This window comes from Aquarana catesbeiana, linkage group LG04 (assembly GCF_042186555.1).
Source record: "Aquarana catesbeiana isolate 2022-GZ linkage group LG04, ASM4218655v1, whole genome shotgun sequence".
In the NCBI taxonomy this organism is placed as follows: domain Eukaryota; kingdom Metazoa; phylum Chordata; class Amphibia; order Anura; family Ranidae; genus Aquarana; species Aquarana catesbeiana.
In genome coordinates this window covers 652,118,499-652,132,494 of record NC_133327.1, presented here as the reverse complement: position 1 = coordinate 652,132,494, position 13,996 = coordinate 652,118,499, and the positions used below count along the sequence as shown (strand labels likewise).

Sequence of the window (13,996 nt, the reverse complement as noted above, 5' to 3'; positions counted from 1 at the left end):
ATGCAGAGGATTAACCCCTTAGGTTCCACGGTGAGTATACCAAGCATGCTTTACTGCATATACAGACTGATTTTACTGTTGTGAGTTTAGTAACACTTTAAGACAGTGGTCTCCAAACTGCGGCCCAAGGGTCAAATATGGCCCTTTGCTAGCCTTTATCTGGCCCTTAGGGGACTATTCCTCCCATTGACACCAACAATGGGAGATAGGGGCACTACTATTTATTAACTATTGACCACCAACCCTAAGGCCATATTTATTCTGACTGATGCTGGGCCCGGACCATTTTCTGCCCCCGGTGGCCACAAGCCTGCCCTCCTAAAATCTAAGGGACAATAAACTGGCCCTTTTTTTGAAAAGTTTGGAGACCCCTGCTTTAAGGCATTCATACCTTGGTGTCCTGGTGCGTTGTGTTAGTGTGTGACGCATCAAAGTGGTTGTAAACCTTTACATATACCCAGTGAAGGCTCAGGTGATACACAGAGATGAAGAAAAATCCTTCTACATAAGTTGTACCCATTTATGTGCAGCCTTCTCAACTCTACAATCATTCAAAGTCCAGAACGTATACAGCTTGTCTGAGCTTTCAGAAAAAAAGGTAACAGATAGCTGAAATTACACAGTGAAGAACCCTGAGAGTTGATTGGAGGGAAGGGACACACACCAGAACAGAGCTGAGGCTGTCAATCAAAGGCTGTGTGCTGTAGCTCCCTCCACTGTCACTATTTTTCTTTTAGTGTCAGGAAAACTTGTCAGAAGTGACTCATGCCGATAGTAGAGGAATGGGGTAGCAGACAGAAATGACACTTAGGCTTTGATTTACTAAAGGCAAATAGGCTGTGCAATTTGTAAATGAGCAGAAGCTCTGCTGACTTCCATCATCCAATCACATGTAAGCAAAAATGCTGCTTATTTTAATATTCCTTGCATGTGATTGGATTTTCTTTCTATAGTGAAGCTTTACCTCATTTACTAAGCTCTGGAGAAACTAAACATTGCATAGTGCACAGTCTATTTGCCTTTAATCAACCCCCCAGTGCTCTTAACTGAAACAAGTACACATATTTTTTTTATATACTTTGTTCATATTTTATTTCTGAGGTTTATAACCATTTTAGGCAGGCCATAGATTGCACAATTTTCTTTCCTTCAAGCACGGGTGGAAGTAAAGAAAATTGCTGGATTCCCCCATCACCACAGTTGAATCTTTCCGGCAGCACTATTGTGTTCTGCCAGCAGGGAGCCTTACCTGCTGGCAGAACACAATGATCACTGCCGGCAGCTATAGTCACCGGCGGTGTTCGCATGTAAACAATCTGACAGGCTGGTTGTAGTGAAGTCCATCAATGGATCGCCTTCAGTACAACCAGCCTGTCCATAAATGGATCAAATCTTTTACCGGTCCCTGCTGAACCAGCCAAGATCCGATCCATCTATGGCCGGCTTTAGTCTTCTCAGAATAAGCTTTGTTTCTTCCATTCTATATATTCAGAGGTAGAGGGCAGAATAGGGAGTAGTGATCGGAGCAGTGGCGGGTTATTATACCTGGTAAGTGCCGTTCATGAAGTGCACAGGAATACTGAAGGGTAAGGAGTGGTGATACGGGTTTCGGAGCAGAATGGACAGAATTTCCATCCTACAAGGTTTGGCTTCACGATCTCCATTTTGTTGTGTTCTTTCTACACAACGCTGACAGTAAATTGCGTATTTTCCAGCCTCCGTCCTGAGAAAAAAAAAAGTAGAATACTGTCAGATGAACATACTTACTAGATGCAGACACACACAGCTACCCCATATTACCAAAAGTATTGGTACGCCTGCCTTTACACGCACATGAACTTTAACGGCATCCCAGTCTGAGTCTGTAGGGTTCAATATTAAGTTGGCCCACCCTTTGCAGCTATAACAGCTTTAGCTGAAGTCTGTCCACAAGGTTTAGGAGAGTGTCTATGGGAATGTTTGACCATTCTTCCAGAAATGCATTTGTGAGGTCAGGCACTGATGTTGGACAAGAAGGCCTGGCTCGCAGTCTCTGCTCTAATTCATCCCAAAGGTGTTCTATCGGGTTGAGGTGAGGATTTTATGCAGGCCAGTCAAGTTCCTCCACCCCAAACTCACTCATCCATGTCTTTATGGACCTTGCTTTCTGCACTGGTCCAAATCATTTGGTAGTGGAGATTATGGCGTGGGGATGTTTTTCAGGGGTTGGGCTTGGCCCCTTAGTTCCAGTGAAGGGAACTCTTAAGGTGTCAGCATACCAAGACATTTTGGACAATTTCATGCTCCCAACTTTGTGGGAACAGTTTGGGGATGGCCCCTTCCAGTTCCAACCTGACTGCGCACCGGTGCACAAAGTAAGGTCCATAAAGAAATGCATAAGCGAGTTTGGGGTGGAGAAACTTGACTGGCCTGACCTCAACCCGAGATGAATTAGAACGGAGACTGCGAGTCAGGCCTCTCGTCCAACATCAGTGCCTGACCTCACAAATGCGCTTCTGGAAGAATGGTTACAAATTTCCATAGACACACTCCTAAACCTTGTGGACAGCCTTCCCAGAAGAGTTGAAGCTGTTATAGCTGCAAAGGGTGGGCCGACTCAATATTGAACCCTATGGACCAAGACTGGGATGCCAGTAAAGTTCATGTGCATGTAAAAGCAGGCGTCCCAATACTTTTGGTAATATAGTGTATATAAAATCTAGGTTACAAGTCATTCCTTACAGGGACACAGGATCCATGCCTTCCATCCTGAAAGAATGGCAATCTGCCTTGTTTACATAGGCAGACTGCTGTTCTGCCTCTGTACCTAATCACTGGCAGGTGCCGGCTGACAGACATCGAATCGGTCCTGCCCATTGGCTCTCTCTGTGAATTATCATCGCGGGAGCGAACCAACGGTGGCGCACATTCGCGCCTGCCCCCCGGGAAGTGTGGAATCATGTACATATATGTGATTCTGCGCACAGAGGCTGCCCTGTAGCAGTAACACTGCTATATGGCAGTCGCCAAGCGGTTTTAAAGAAAAACAATAATTATATTCATACCATAAGCTAGTGTGGACATTCTATAGCATCAGTGGTAGGAAGTGCATATCAAGCATCTGGTCTTCACCATGAACCACTTAAGGAGGATATGGATTATGCAGCCAGGAATGAGGTTCAGGTTCACCACTACCATGGGGAGGACACTGAGGGTTCGAGATTCGTTCTCCCAGCAAATTTACGTGCGGACACGCTTTTGAGGATTTCTTTAAACCATAATACACTGAAGGGTCTTTGAACTATGGCCAGCTGGCTTTAAGGGGCCACTAAGGGGGCTTTGTATAACGCAACCCTCTCACTTTCAAAAAGGGGGAACACGGGGCAGCCATAGTGCCAGTGTATTGGAGGCTGTTTTAGGGAAAGGATAGGGAAAGCTGCACAGTGGTCTAGTGGATAGCACTCTCGCCTAGCAGTAAGAAGGGTCGCTGGTTCACAATCCCAACCATGACACTACCTGCCTGGAGTTTGCATGTTCTCCCTGTGCCTGCGTGGGTTTCCTCCGGGTACTCCGGTTTCCTCCCACACCCCAAAGACATGCTGGTAGGTTAATTGGATCCTGTCTAAATTGTCCCTAGTATGTATGAATGTGAGTTAGGGACCTTAGATTTTAAGCTCCTTGAGGGTAGGGACTGATGTGAATGTACAATGGATATGTAAAGCGCTGCGTAAATTGACGGCGCTTATTTCAGTACCTGAAATAAATAAATAAACTGCAAAGGGAAAGATTAGGGTCAGCTAGAAAGCTATACTTGAGTTCTTATTGCTAGCTCTTTTGTCAATCAATCTCTTTGCTGCTTTTTTTGTTCTTATTATTGAGGTTAAAGCCTAGGTGTAGCCAAATCAAAAATCAGAAAAATCAGCACAAGGGACTTCATTTACAGTCAGTAGGAGGTGTCCCTTGTGCTGATGCCTCTTTTAGGTGAAATCCTCCTCTTCCAGTGCAGTGGGGGCTAATAGAACTGAGGGGTTGTCACAGGCTCTCATCAAGAGTGCCCCACTATGCCCATCCTTTCTGCCCAGCTCTAACATTCAAAGAAGCCATACTACAGCTTCTATAAATGAATTAAGATCTATGAATGGAGGACAGGCTGATAATTGATAGGTCCACCTCCAGACATCTTAACCTGCAAAAGCTCATTTCAGGGAGGTGGCAAACTCATTTCAAGGAGGCGCCGACCCCCCCCCCCCCCCCCAATTAAATACAGCCTGATCAGTGCCAATTAAATGCAGCTAAACCAGTGCAGACATCTCAAGTCTCCCGCGATTTTCAGGAGTCTCCCACATTTGACAGCGGGCTCACGGACACCCGCGAGTGCGGCACAATCTCCCGGCTAAGTCTGCCTGCACTGTCACTCACTGCCACAGGAGGCGTTTGAACAGCGGCTGCGAACGAAGCTCCTGAGCTCGGCTCTCATTGGTCCATGGGTGGTGCCTGCGTCAGCGAGAGGAGGGAAGAGGGAGGTGAGCCCGTGCGGTGAAATCATTCCCATGTGTGCGCCATGATTGGTTGCTAGGCTCAGCTAATTTGCCTAGCAACTGAGCGCATTAAGGCTGGTGTACAGAAGAGTTCGCAGCCGCTGTTCAAATGCGTTCTGTGGCACTCGCGGGTGTCCATGAGCCTGCTGTCAAATGCGGGAGGCTCCTGCGAGTCCCGGGAGACTTGAGATGTCTGTACCTCCTCCATTCACATATATTGTTTAATTCATGGAAGCTGTAGTACAACCTCTATGAATAGAGCAGCTCGGCAGAAAATCAGGGCATTGTCAGGCACTCTTGATGAGAGCCTGTGACAGCCCCTTAGTTCTATTAACCTCCAAGACACTTAAGATTACAGAGGCAGAGGTGGTGGGGCATGGAGAGTTTAAACTAAAAGAAAAGGCATTAGCACAAGGGACACGTCCTACTGACTGTATGTTATGTCCCTTGTGCTGATTTTTCTGCATTTTATTTTGGCTGCACTTAGACTTTAAGATCAGGTTGCCGAATTTCAAACAGAGTTCACTGAACCCGGGCAGATTCACCCATCGATAATGGTTCCAAAGAGCAACTTTCAGGCTCATATACAGTATACATGCATAATCAGACTACCTGATATCAGCATTCTTCTTCAGAAAAAGTTTTAGGAGCCAGATGTATGGATGCTGCGGAAGGAAGAGCCCAACACACAGTGCCAGAAGCTGCCAACCCTAGAAAACACAAACAGGAGTAACTAGAGCCATCGTACTATGGGTGTGGTGAACAAATAGTCCAACAATTACACTGTAGGGACAGAGGAATATACTGTAATTAGCTGGTCAGTTTAGCAACTTTCTAATGTGTCCAGACAAGTAATCCTATGACTAATACAGGCAAGTATGTTCACTTTATATTGTCCTGCATGGGCATGGTTCATTTTAACACATTACATGTGTACAAAGCAAATGCAGAAACCAACACAAGGTAAGGATGGTCGGCTTGGTTAACTTCCTGGTGGGCTTACAATCTTCGAGGGGTAGTAATGCCATTTTGGATAAGACTTGATCAAAACAGACATAAGAAGTAAACATTTCTAACCCTTTGAATAAGATGTCTTTTAAAGCATATTTCCACCTTTGCAGCCTATTTGTAGTATGTTCCCAATCCCACCATTTAAAAATTGCTGTTTTTAACCTTTAACTTGCATTTTCCTACCGAGAGTTCTACTTTGAATTAACATCGGGGATGAGAGGGGAATTACGGCTTGCATGTTAAAGCACTTTCACATAGTTGTTCACTTCAATTGCAATTTGCAATTATTCAGAATATGGTCCTAAATGTAATCCTTCTCCAAAGCAACAACTAGATAGCTAAGAAATATATATATATATATACACAATGTTTATAGGCATGCTGTGTGAATGGAAACACATAATTTAACTGCAAAATGGAAATACACTTTAAAGTAGAACTAATGTTGAGAAATGTAAAGTTATGCACTTGGGAGCTAAGAATATGCATGCATCTTACATACTAGGGGGGGGGGGGGTACAACTGGGGGAATCAATGGTGGAGAAGGATCTGGGGGTTTTGGTAGATCATAAGCTCAATAATAACATGCAATGCCAAGCTGCAGTTTCCAAAGCGAGCAAAGTCCTTTCTTGTATTAGGAGAGGTATGGACTCATTTTGCCCCCCTGTACAAATCATTAATCATTAGTAAGACCTCATCTGGAATATGCAGTTCAGTTTTGGGAACCAGTTCTCAAAAAGGATATCGGGAAACTGGAGAAAGTGCAGAGAAGGGCAACTAAACTGATAGGAGGCATGGAGGAGCTCAGCTATGAGGAAATATTAGAGGAAATGAATTTATTCTCATGATCAGCATGTATAATGACATAAGGGGGTCCATATAGTGAACTTTTATCTCCAAATATGGGAATGTTTCTTCACAGTAAGAGCTGTGAAAATGTGAAATAGACTCCCTCCAGAGGTGGTTCTGGCCAGCTCAGTAGATTGCTTTAAAAGAAGCCTGGATTCTTTCCTAAATGTACATAATATAACTGGATACTAACATTTATAGGTAAAGTTGATCCAGGGAATATCAGATTGCCTCTCGAGGGATCATGTCAGAGAGGTTACCTGATTGGGCGTCGCTGCGCGACGGGGCGCGTTGGTGTGCGCGTTCCTGCGGGTGCCAAGGCGCCTGCCTCTATGGGCACTGGTGTTGGCATTCCGGCTGGCCGTGGCGGACGCAGTGGTGCCCGGGCACGTACGCGCGTTCGCGTAGCGCGCGTTCGCCTGTGGGCGCTGCTATGCGTTTGCCTGGTGGTGCTGGTGTGCGCGCCACTGTCCGGGGCGCGCTCGGGCGTCTGTGCGTAACAGAGCGCACACGGGCGTGGCGTTTGGCGCCAATCAGCCTATTTAGGCCTCCCTCTCCCCCTGATCAGTGCTGCCTGATCAACAGCTCCCGTGCCTAGTTCCTGTTGCCTGTTCCTAGTTCCTGTGTTCCTGATCTGTTGACGACCCGGCTTGCCTTTTGGACTCTTCTGACCTCTGCCTGCATCTGACCCCGGCTTGTTTTGCCGAACCCTGCCTGTGTATTGACCTGTCTTTAGCTCCTGCTCAGCATCCGTTGCCTGTGCCCCTGACTATCATCTGCTGTTTGAAGACTGCTAGCTTCCGGAATACAGACTCCTGCACAGGCTCTCATACCACTCCGCACTCCTGTGCTTCCTGTCTGCTCTACCAGGGGCCGCGAGTCGGATACGTAAGGGAGCCTACCCTCTGCCCTAGTGGACTCTCCGGTCTGGTAAGTGAGAGACCTGACAGATCAGGAAGGTAATTTTTCCCCTGCTGGAGCAAATTGGATCATGCTTTACTGGGTTTTTTCTTCCTCTGGATCAACTGTGGGTATAGGATTGAATAGATTTTTTTCCCCCATTTTATTGGTTGAACTAGATGGACTTGTGTCTTTTTTCAACCAGACTAAGACCCCATACACACTTTTAGACTTTCTGCAGATTTTTGTCTTCAGATTTACCAAAACCATATAATATGACGTCAACCCTTCAGAGATTCAATTTGTATGCAATCAGGTAGGCCCTTGCACTACATTGTAGGGTGACTGGTCTTGTCTCCGCCCCCTCCTGTAGTTTTTTGTAGGCGGCCTGTAGTGGGTGTTTTTGGTAAATCTGAAGACAAAAATCTGCAGAAAATCTAAAAGTGTGTATGAGGCTTTACTATGTAACTATTCTTTAGAGCCAAGGAAGCTGCCATCTTAACCTCTGGTTGACCTGCAGTTGTCATGGTGGTGAACACATGATCCCCTATGACACCAGCCACTTGATGGTTGACAGCTAACAGAAGCACACTAGTATCTATAAGTTATTATTCAAGACATTCTTTAATGTAAGGCTACTTTCACACTGCGGCGGTAAAGCGCCGCTATTTTTAGCGGCGCTTTACCGTCAATTTTGCGCCGCTATTCGGCCGCTAGCGGGGAGCTTTTACCCCCCGCGGCCGAGAAAGGGTTAAGACCATCGCAAAGCGCTGCTGCAGTAGCGCTATGCCGGCGGTATAGCCGCGCTGCCCCATTGATTTCAATGGGCAGGAACGGTGAAGGAGCGGTCTCCTTCACCACTCCAAAGATGCTGCTTGCAGGAGTTTTTTTAACGTCCTACAAGCGCACCGCTCCAGTGTGAAAGCACTCAGGCTTTCACACTGGAGAGACAGGAGCGGCTCTTTACAGGCGCTATGCAGGCACTATTTTTAGCGCTATAGTGCCTGTAAAGTGCCTCAGTGTGAAAGGGGTCTAACAGTTAAATCAGTGTGTTTAGCCCCAATATAAGTCTGAGATAAAAAAATAATGCAAAATCTTTGTGGAACAAGCATAAAGCCTGCACCACTCTTCTAAATGTAGAAAACAGAGCAGATGGTATACCCAGTTAACAAAAGAAGTGCAAACCCCTTTGCTAATTAAGAGTGATCTGCTCCATGTTCTGTGCTGTGTCTATAACAGACACAGCACAGAACAGTACAGCTGGAACAGCATGCTCCACATTACTCTATCCCCCCCCAGCTCAGCAGAGATTAGGAGAGACAAGGCCTGTGCAGGCTTTACACAGAAACGGAGGTGAGATACATGCTAACAGTTCATATTCTGTAAACCAGGTCCAAACTGGAGGGGTCTGCGGCAGTTTTCTATAATGAAGACTGCCGCATTCCCTTTGTTAATTAGGAGCAGACCTTGCACCAGCTTCTATCTCACTCTGATAAAGAAACTGGCGTGGGTGTCGCAGATAGACCCGAAAAAGGTCTATCAGCTTTGTCAATGTGGAGCACAGCACGTGTGCCAGGTTCCTGTGCCATTATAATGGTGTAGGAAGCTTAGTGAATTCCACGGATTGTGTGGCCTCCTAGCCAGGACCAATGCATAAAAATAAGCTAGTAATGTATATGTAGCAAGGTCCCAGGCCTCCTCTAGTCTAATGAGAACCTTTAAAGCCAAGAACTGCTGACATCCTTCCGTAGTGAGAGGGTTGTGAGTCATAGTGGGTGTAATGCAAGTTAGATTCACGGGCGCCAGACACTTCTTGAATGCAAAGAGATTTTATTTCTCTTAAACAGAACTTTGGGAGAGAGGGTTAGGGCCAGGACACCCTTAGGTAGTTGGAATGTTAATTGGCAGACACCGAGACTTCTACAGGAGGACAGCCACACGGGGAAATGCATCCAGCAAGACACCACATCTGCATGTGTAGGAATGCTGTCTCCTATGGCATACAGTCTTTAACAGTTTCTAACACAAAGTGTAATAGTTCCATCACTTCCACTACAATCACTTCTTGTAGTTCTTCAGCCCACTGAGCTCCCAGTCTCTATCTCACTAGACTAGATGATTCACTGCCACTGAATCCCTTGAACTCTTCCAATCTTCATAGTAGTATCTCCCTCAAGAGTCACCCCCGTTTCTCTGCTGGGTTCCTAGCTTGGCACTCCAGATACTTCTCAAGCTTCATCCCACTGTCCTGCTCGGTCCCTGGCTTGACACACAAGGCTGCTCTGCAAGTGTCACCCCCGCTGGCTGCGTCCCTGGCTTGATACCCACTGAAGTTTGCCGATTCTTCACCATCCCCGGTTGGTGAGAATGCTGCTTCGGTACTTGCTTCAGTTACTTACTGTGGTCCCAGGTAATAATGTGGGTGGTCCCTTAGTGGCGACAGCTTCCCCTTTACCTGTGACCACGACAGGTTCTCCGGCCGGCAGAAACATCACTTTTGGTTGGACTGCAAGCCGCAGTCCCAACCCTGCGCTGCTCTCCTGCTTCTAGATAGGCCCTCAGACAGCCTAGCAGCCAGATGTGCCCGGGATAGGACCAAACTCTGGCCTAGCAGCTCGGGCAATATATCACACGTCCACCCAGACAGCCGTCCAGGGGGCACAGAACCCTGATCACCTGACTCCACCCAAATATATAAGTTCTTCCAGCAGGCCAAGGGATTCAAGAAAACCCCTGCCCTTTGGCTGAGATACCCCATATACTCCTGATCTGTTCTTGCTTTGCCCTTGTCTTATCTAATGCCACCAGGTACCCGGCTACCTAGCGGCAGAAGAGAGAAGTGCAGCAATTCTAGACTTAGGGTGAAATCAATTGATCCATAACAATTGGCCAAGGTAACTACACCTGGCAGGTAAATTTAGGAGCAACCCTGCCTAAATATCAGGGTGCTACATCTAAGAAGAGTTTAGCTCCCTCTCCCAGCACATAATATCTTACAGGGCCCACAATAACATCGCTTACCATCTAAAGGCGACAGGCCTATAAAACATAATCAACAATCTATTCCTAATCAGATCCCTAACAGATGGTGTACCTGAATAGGACTTGGTTGGTTCTGTGGTTGTCTATGTCGGGACTGTTTAATGAGCTGGCAGTAGATCTCATTCTGGAGCTCCGGGTGGGTGAGGCACACTTGCAGGGCGCTCTGAGCCAGGGACACGTGATAGTCGATAGCGGGGGAGTCAATCGCTGCGTTCAGAAACAGCTGGCAAGTCTACAAAGAGGTGACAGTTCATGATAGTTAGTTATACCAGTCCAACCACAGCAATCATAACAACGAACAAACATCACATTGTAATCAGTTATTTTTTTCACTTAACATACATGAAAAAAACATGTTACATAACCACTTCAGCTCCGGAAGGTTTTACCCCCTTCATGACCAGGCCATTTTTTGCTATTCAGCCCTGCGCTAATTTAACCGGCAATTGCTCAGTCATGCAACACTGTACACAAATGACATTTTTATCATTTTTTTCACACAAATAGAGCTTTCTTTTGGTGGTATTTGATCACTGCTGGGTTTATTTTTTGAGCTATAAATGAAAAAAGACTTAAAATGTAAAAAAAAAAATAAAAAATATATCCAATAAAATTTTTTAAAAAATCACATTTTGTCATAAATTTAGGCTAAAATGTATTCTGGTACGTCTTTGGTAAGAAAAAAAAATCCAATAAGTGTATATAAAGTGGTTGTAAAGTCTGAAGGTTTTTAATTTTAATGCATTATATGCATTAAGATAAAAAAAACATTTGTGTGCAGCAGCCCCCCTGATACTTACCTGAGCCCCATCACGATCCAGCGATGTTGCATGAGAGACTTGGCTGTCCAGGACTATCTCTCCTGATTGGCCAAGACACACAGCAGGCGTCATTGGCTCCCACTGCTGTCAATCAAAGTCAGTGAGCCAATGAGGGGGCGGGGCCAGGCCGCTGCTCAGTGTCTGAATGGACACACAAAGCAGCGTCTCGGCTTGCACCCATAACAAGCTGCTTGCTGTAGGCGCACTAAACAGGAGGGAGGGGCCAGGAGCGCCGGCAAGGGCCCCGAGAAGAGGAGGATCGGGGCTCCTCTGTGCAAAACCAACTGCACAGATCAGGTAAGTATGACATGTTTGTTATTTTTAGAAAAAAAATAAAAAAAACAGAGACTTTATTATCACTTTAATTGGTTTGCGTGAAAGTTTACAAACAATATATATTGGATTTTTTTTATAGTACTAATGATGGCGATCAGCGACTTATAATAGGACTGTGAGTGCGGTGGGCAATCTGACACTAACTGATGCTGGGGAGGAACTGACTAACTGCCACGGACATCATATAGTGATCAGTGCTAATAATTAGACATGTGCACTGGCGAAAAATTTGTTCGTTTTGGGGTTCATTTGTTTTTTGGTTTTTTTTTTTCGGAAATTCTAAAAATTTGTAAATTCGAAAATTCAGAAATTCGAACATTTGGAATTCGTAAATTCAAAAATTCGGAATTCGGAAATTTGAAAATTCGGAAATTTGAAAATTCAGAAATTTGTAAATTTGAAAATTCGTAATTTGAAAATTTGTAAATTCGACAATTTGGAAATTCGAAAATCCGAAAATTTGAAAATCCTACAATAAGAAAGGAAGATTCGAAAATTAGAAAGAACGAGACTACAAAGATCCCAAAATTCGAAATAACTAACTAACTAATAATAACTAACTATTAAATGATAGGTATTGGAATTTCCTTTCAAATTTGGCTGTTAATGAACATAATGAATCCAAGTTACAAATCATTTGAAATGCAACATCTAAACAAATGTAATGGAACAAAATAACAATAAACAATAATATGTTTTTATTATTATTATTGTTATTTATTATTATTCATTTGTTACATTCCATTTGTTTAGATACGGCATTCGTTATTATGGATAATTCGTAACTTCAGATAAATTCATATTCGCTACGTTCACTAACAGCCACATTTGAAAGGAATTCCAAATACCTATAATTTAATAGTTAGTAATAGGTAAGTTATTATGAGTTAGTTATTATTTCAGATTTTTTAATTTTTGGGTTTGTTAATTTTCGGATTTTTCGTTCTTATTTTTGGATTTTCGTTCTTTTGAATTTTCGGATTTCATTCTTATTTTTGGATTTCCGAATTTTCAGATTTTCGAATTTCCGAAATTTCGAATTTCCGAATGTTCAGAAAAATTCTGAAATTCAAAAATTCGGATATTTCCGAATTAACGAATTTGTCTAAATTTGTTAAAAAACGAATGTGGAACAAAGCAAATTGCACATGTCTACTAATAATCTACACTGTCACTGTACTAATGACACTGGCATGGAAGGGGTTAATATTTAGGGGCGATCAAAGAGTTAAAAGTGTGCCTAACAATGTTTACTGTGTGTGCTGTGTAATGTTTTCACTAAGCGATGTGCTGATTTTTACTATTGAATGTTGGTGAGTGATTTAAGATATTGAATGTTTGACACACTATCCTCCCCCAGTCCTCCCAATCTTAATGACAGGGGTAGTTTAAGGTATAGAAGTTCTATAGATAAGTATAAATGTATAGGATTGTTTTAATGGTTGTTACCTCAGCCGGCGTATGCCCAGAGGCTGTATTATGCAACTTTTTTGTTTTTGTTTTATTTTTTATGCAAACTCAATAAAAAGAATTTTCAAAAAAAAGATATTGAATGTTGGTGGGTGATTTAAAGCTGAACTCCGGGATAAGAAAATATTGTCTAAATCCAATCATCATATGCATTCTTGAATCTTGGTCTGCTTTAAGTAATTATTCCAGATCTGTGCAGTAATCCAGTGTGAGACTTTCCCTCTGTGCAGGAACTTCCTGTAATAAAGACCGCTCACTTCTGCTCTCTCTCCTTGTGCAGGGGGACTGGTCTGGTCTCCGCCCCCCTCCTGTATTTTTCTGCAGGCAGCCTGTAGTGGGTGGTGCCTGCTGGGCCCCTCCCACCACTCTGCTGTCTGCACAGTCTATGTACAGCACAGTGATGATGTCACTGCTACATTTACAAGATTAGAAGAAAATGAACATATTTGGGCTCAAGACTTTATAGGCACAGTAATTACTAGATGTATGATTAAAATACTAGTTTATTAGAAAATATTAAAATAAAGAGTAAAATAGAGGAACATATGGAATTCAGTTCATGATCACACAATTTACAAATTATGCACTCCATACATAGCTAAATGGTTGTATAAAACAATTTGAACAGTGTTGAGAATCGAAAATTCTGATCAATATAGTTACATTATGTTGAACCAGAAGCTATGCGGTAGTAACAATCAGATTCTGTATTGTCTCATGGCTGTATTGAGCCAATACAGAATCTGATTGTTACTACCGCATAGCTTCTGGTTCAACATAATGTAACTATATTGATCAGAATTTTCGATTCTCAACACTGTTCAAATTGTTTTATACAACCATTTAGTTATGTATGGAGTGCATAATTTGTAAATTGTGTGATCATGAACTGAATTCCATATGTTCCTCTATTTTACTCTTTATTTTAATATTTTCTAATAAACTAGTATTTTAATCATACATCTAGTAATTACTGTGCCTATAAAGTCTTGAGCCCAAATATGTTCATTTTCTTCTAATCAATTAAGATAAGACGTGGCACCCGCAACC

The 13,996-nt window shown here is 43.6% G+C and overlaps 1 protein-coding gene across 1 annotated transcript in view; it reads right to left on the bottom strand.

Moving 5' to 3' along the window:
* Nucleotides 1-13,996, bottom strand: part of PLEKHH2 (pleckstrin homology, MyTH4 and FERM domain containing H2) — a 219,621-nt gene that overhangs the window by 32,448 nt on the left and 173,177 nt on the right. Inside the window, exons 20-22 of the mRNA XM_073628463.1 lie at nt 10,372-10,551; nt 5,130-5,227; nt 1,546-1,723 (exon numbers count right to left, since the gene is read on the bottom strand). Of these exons, the coding sequence (XP_073484564.1) occupies nt 1,546-1,723; nt 5,130-5,227; nt 10,372-10,551 (456 nt within the window). The remainder of the gene's footprint in view (nt 1-1,545; nt 1,724-5,129; nt 5,228-10,371; nt 10,552-13,996) is intronic.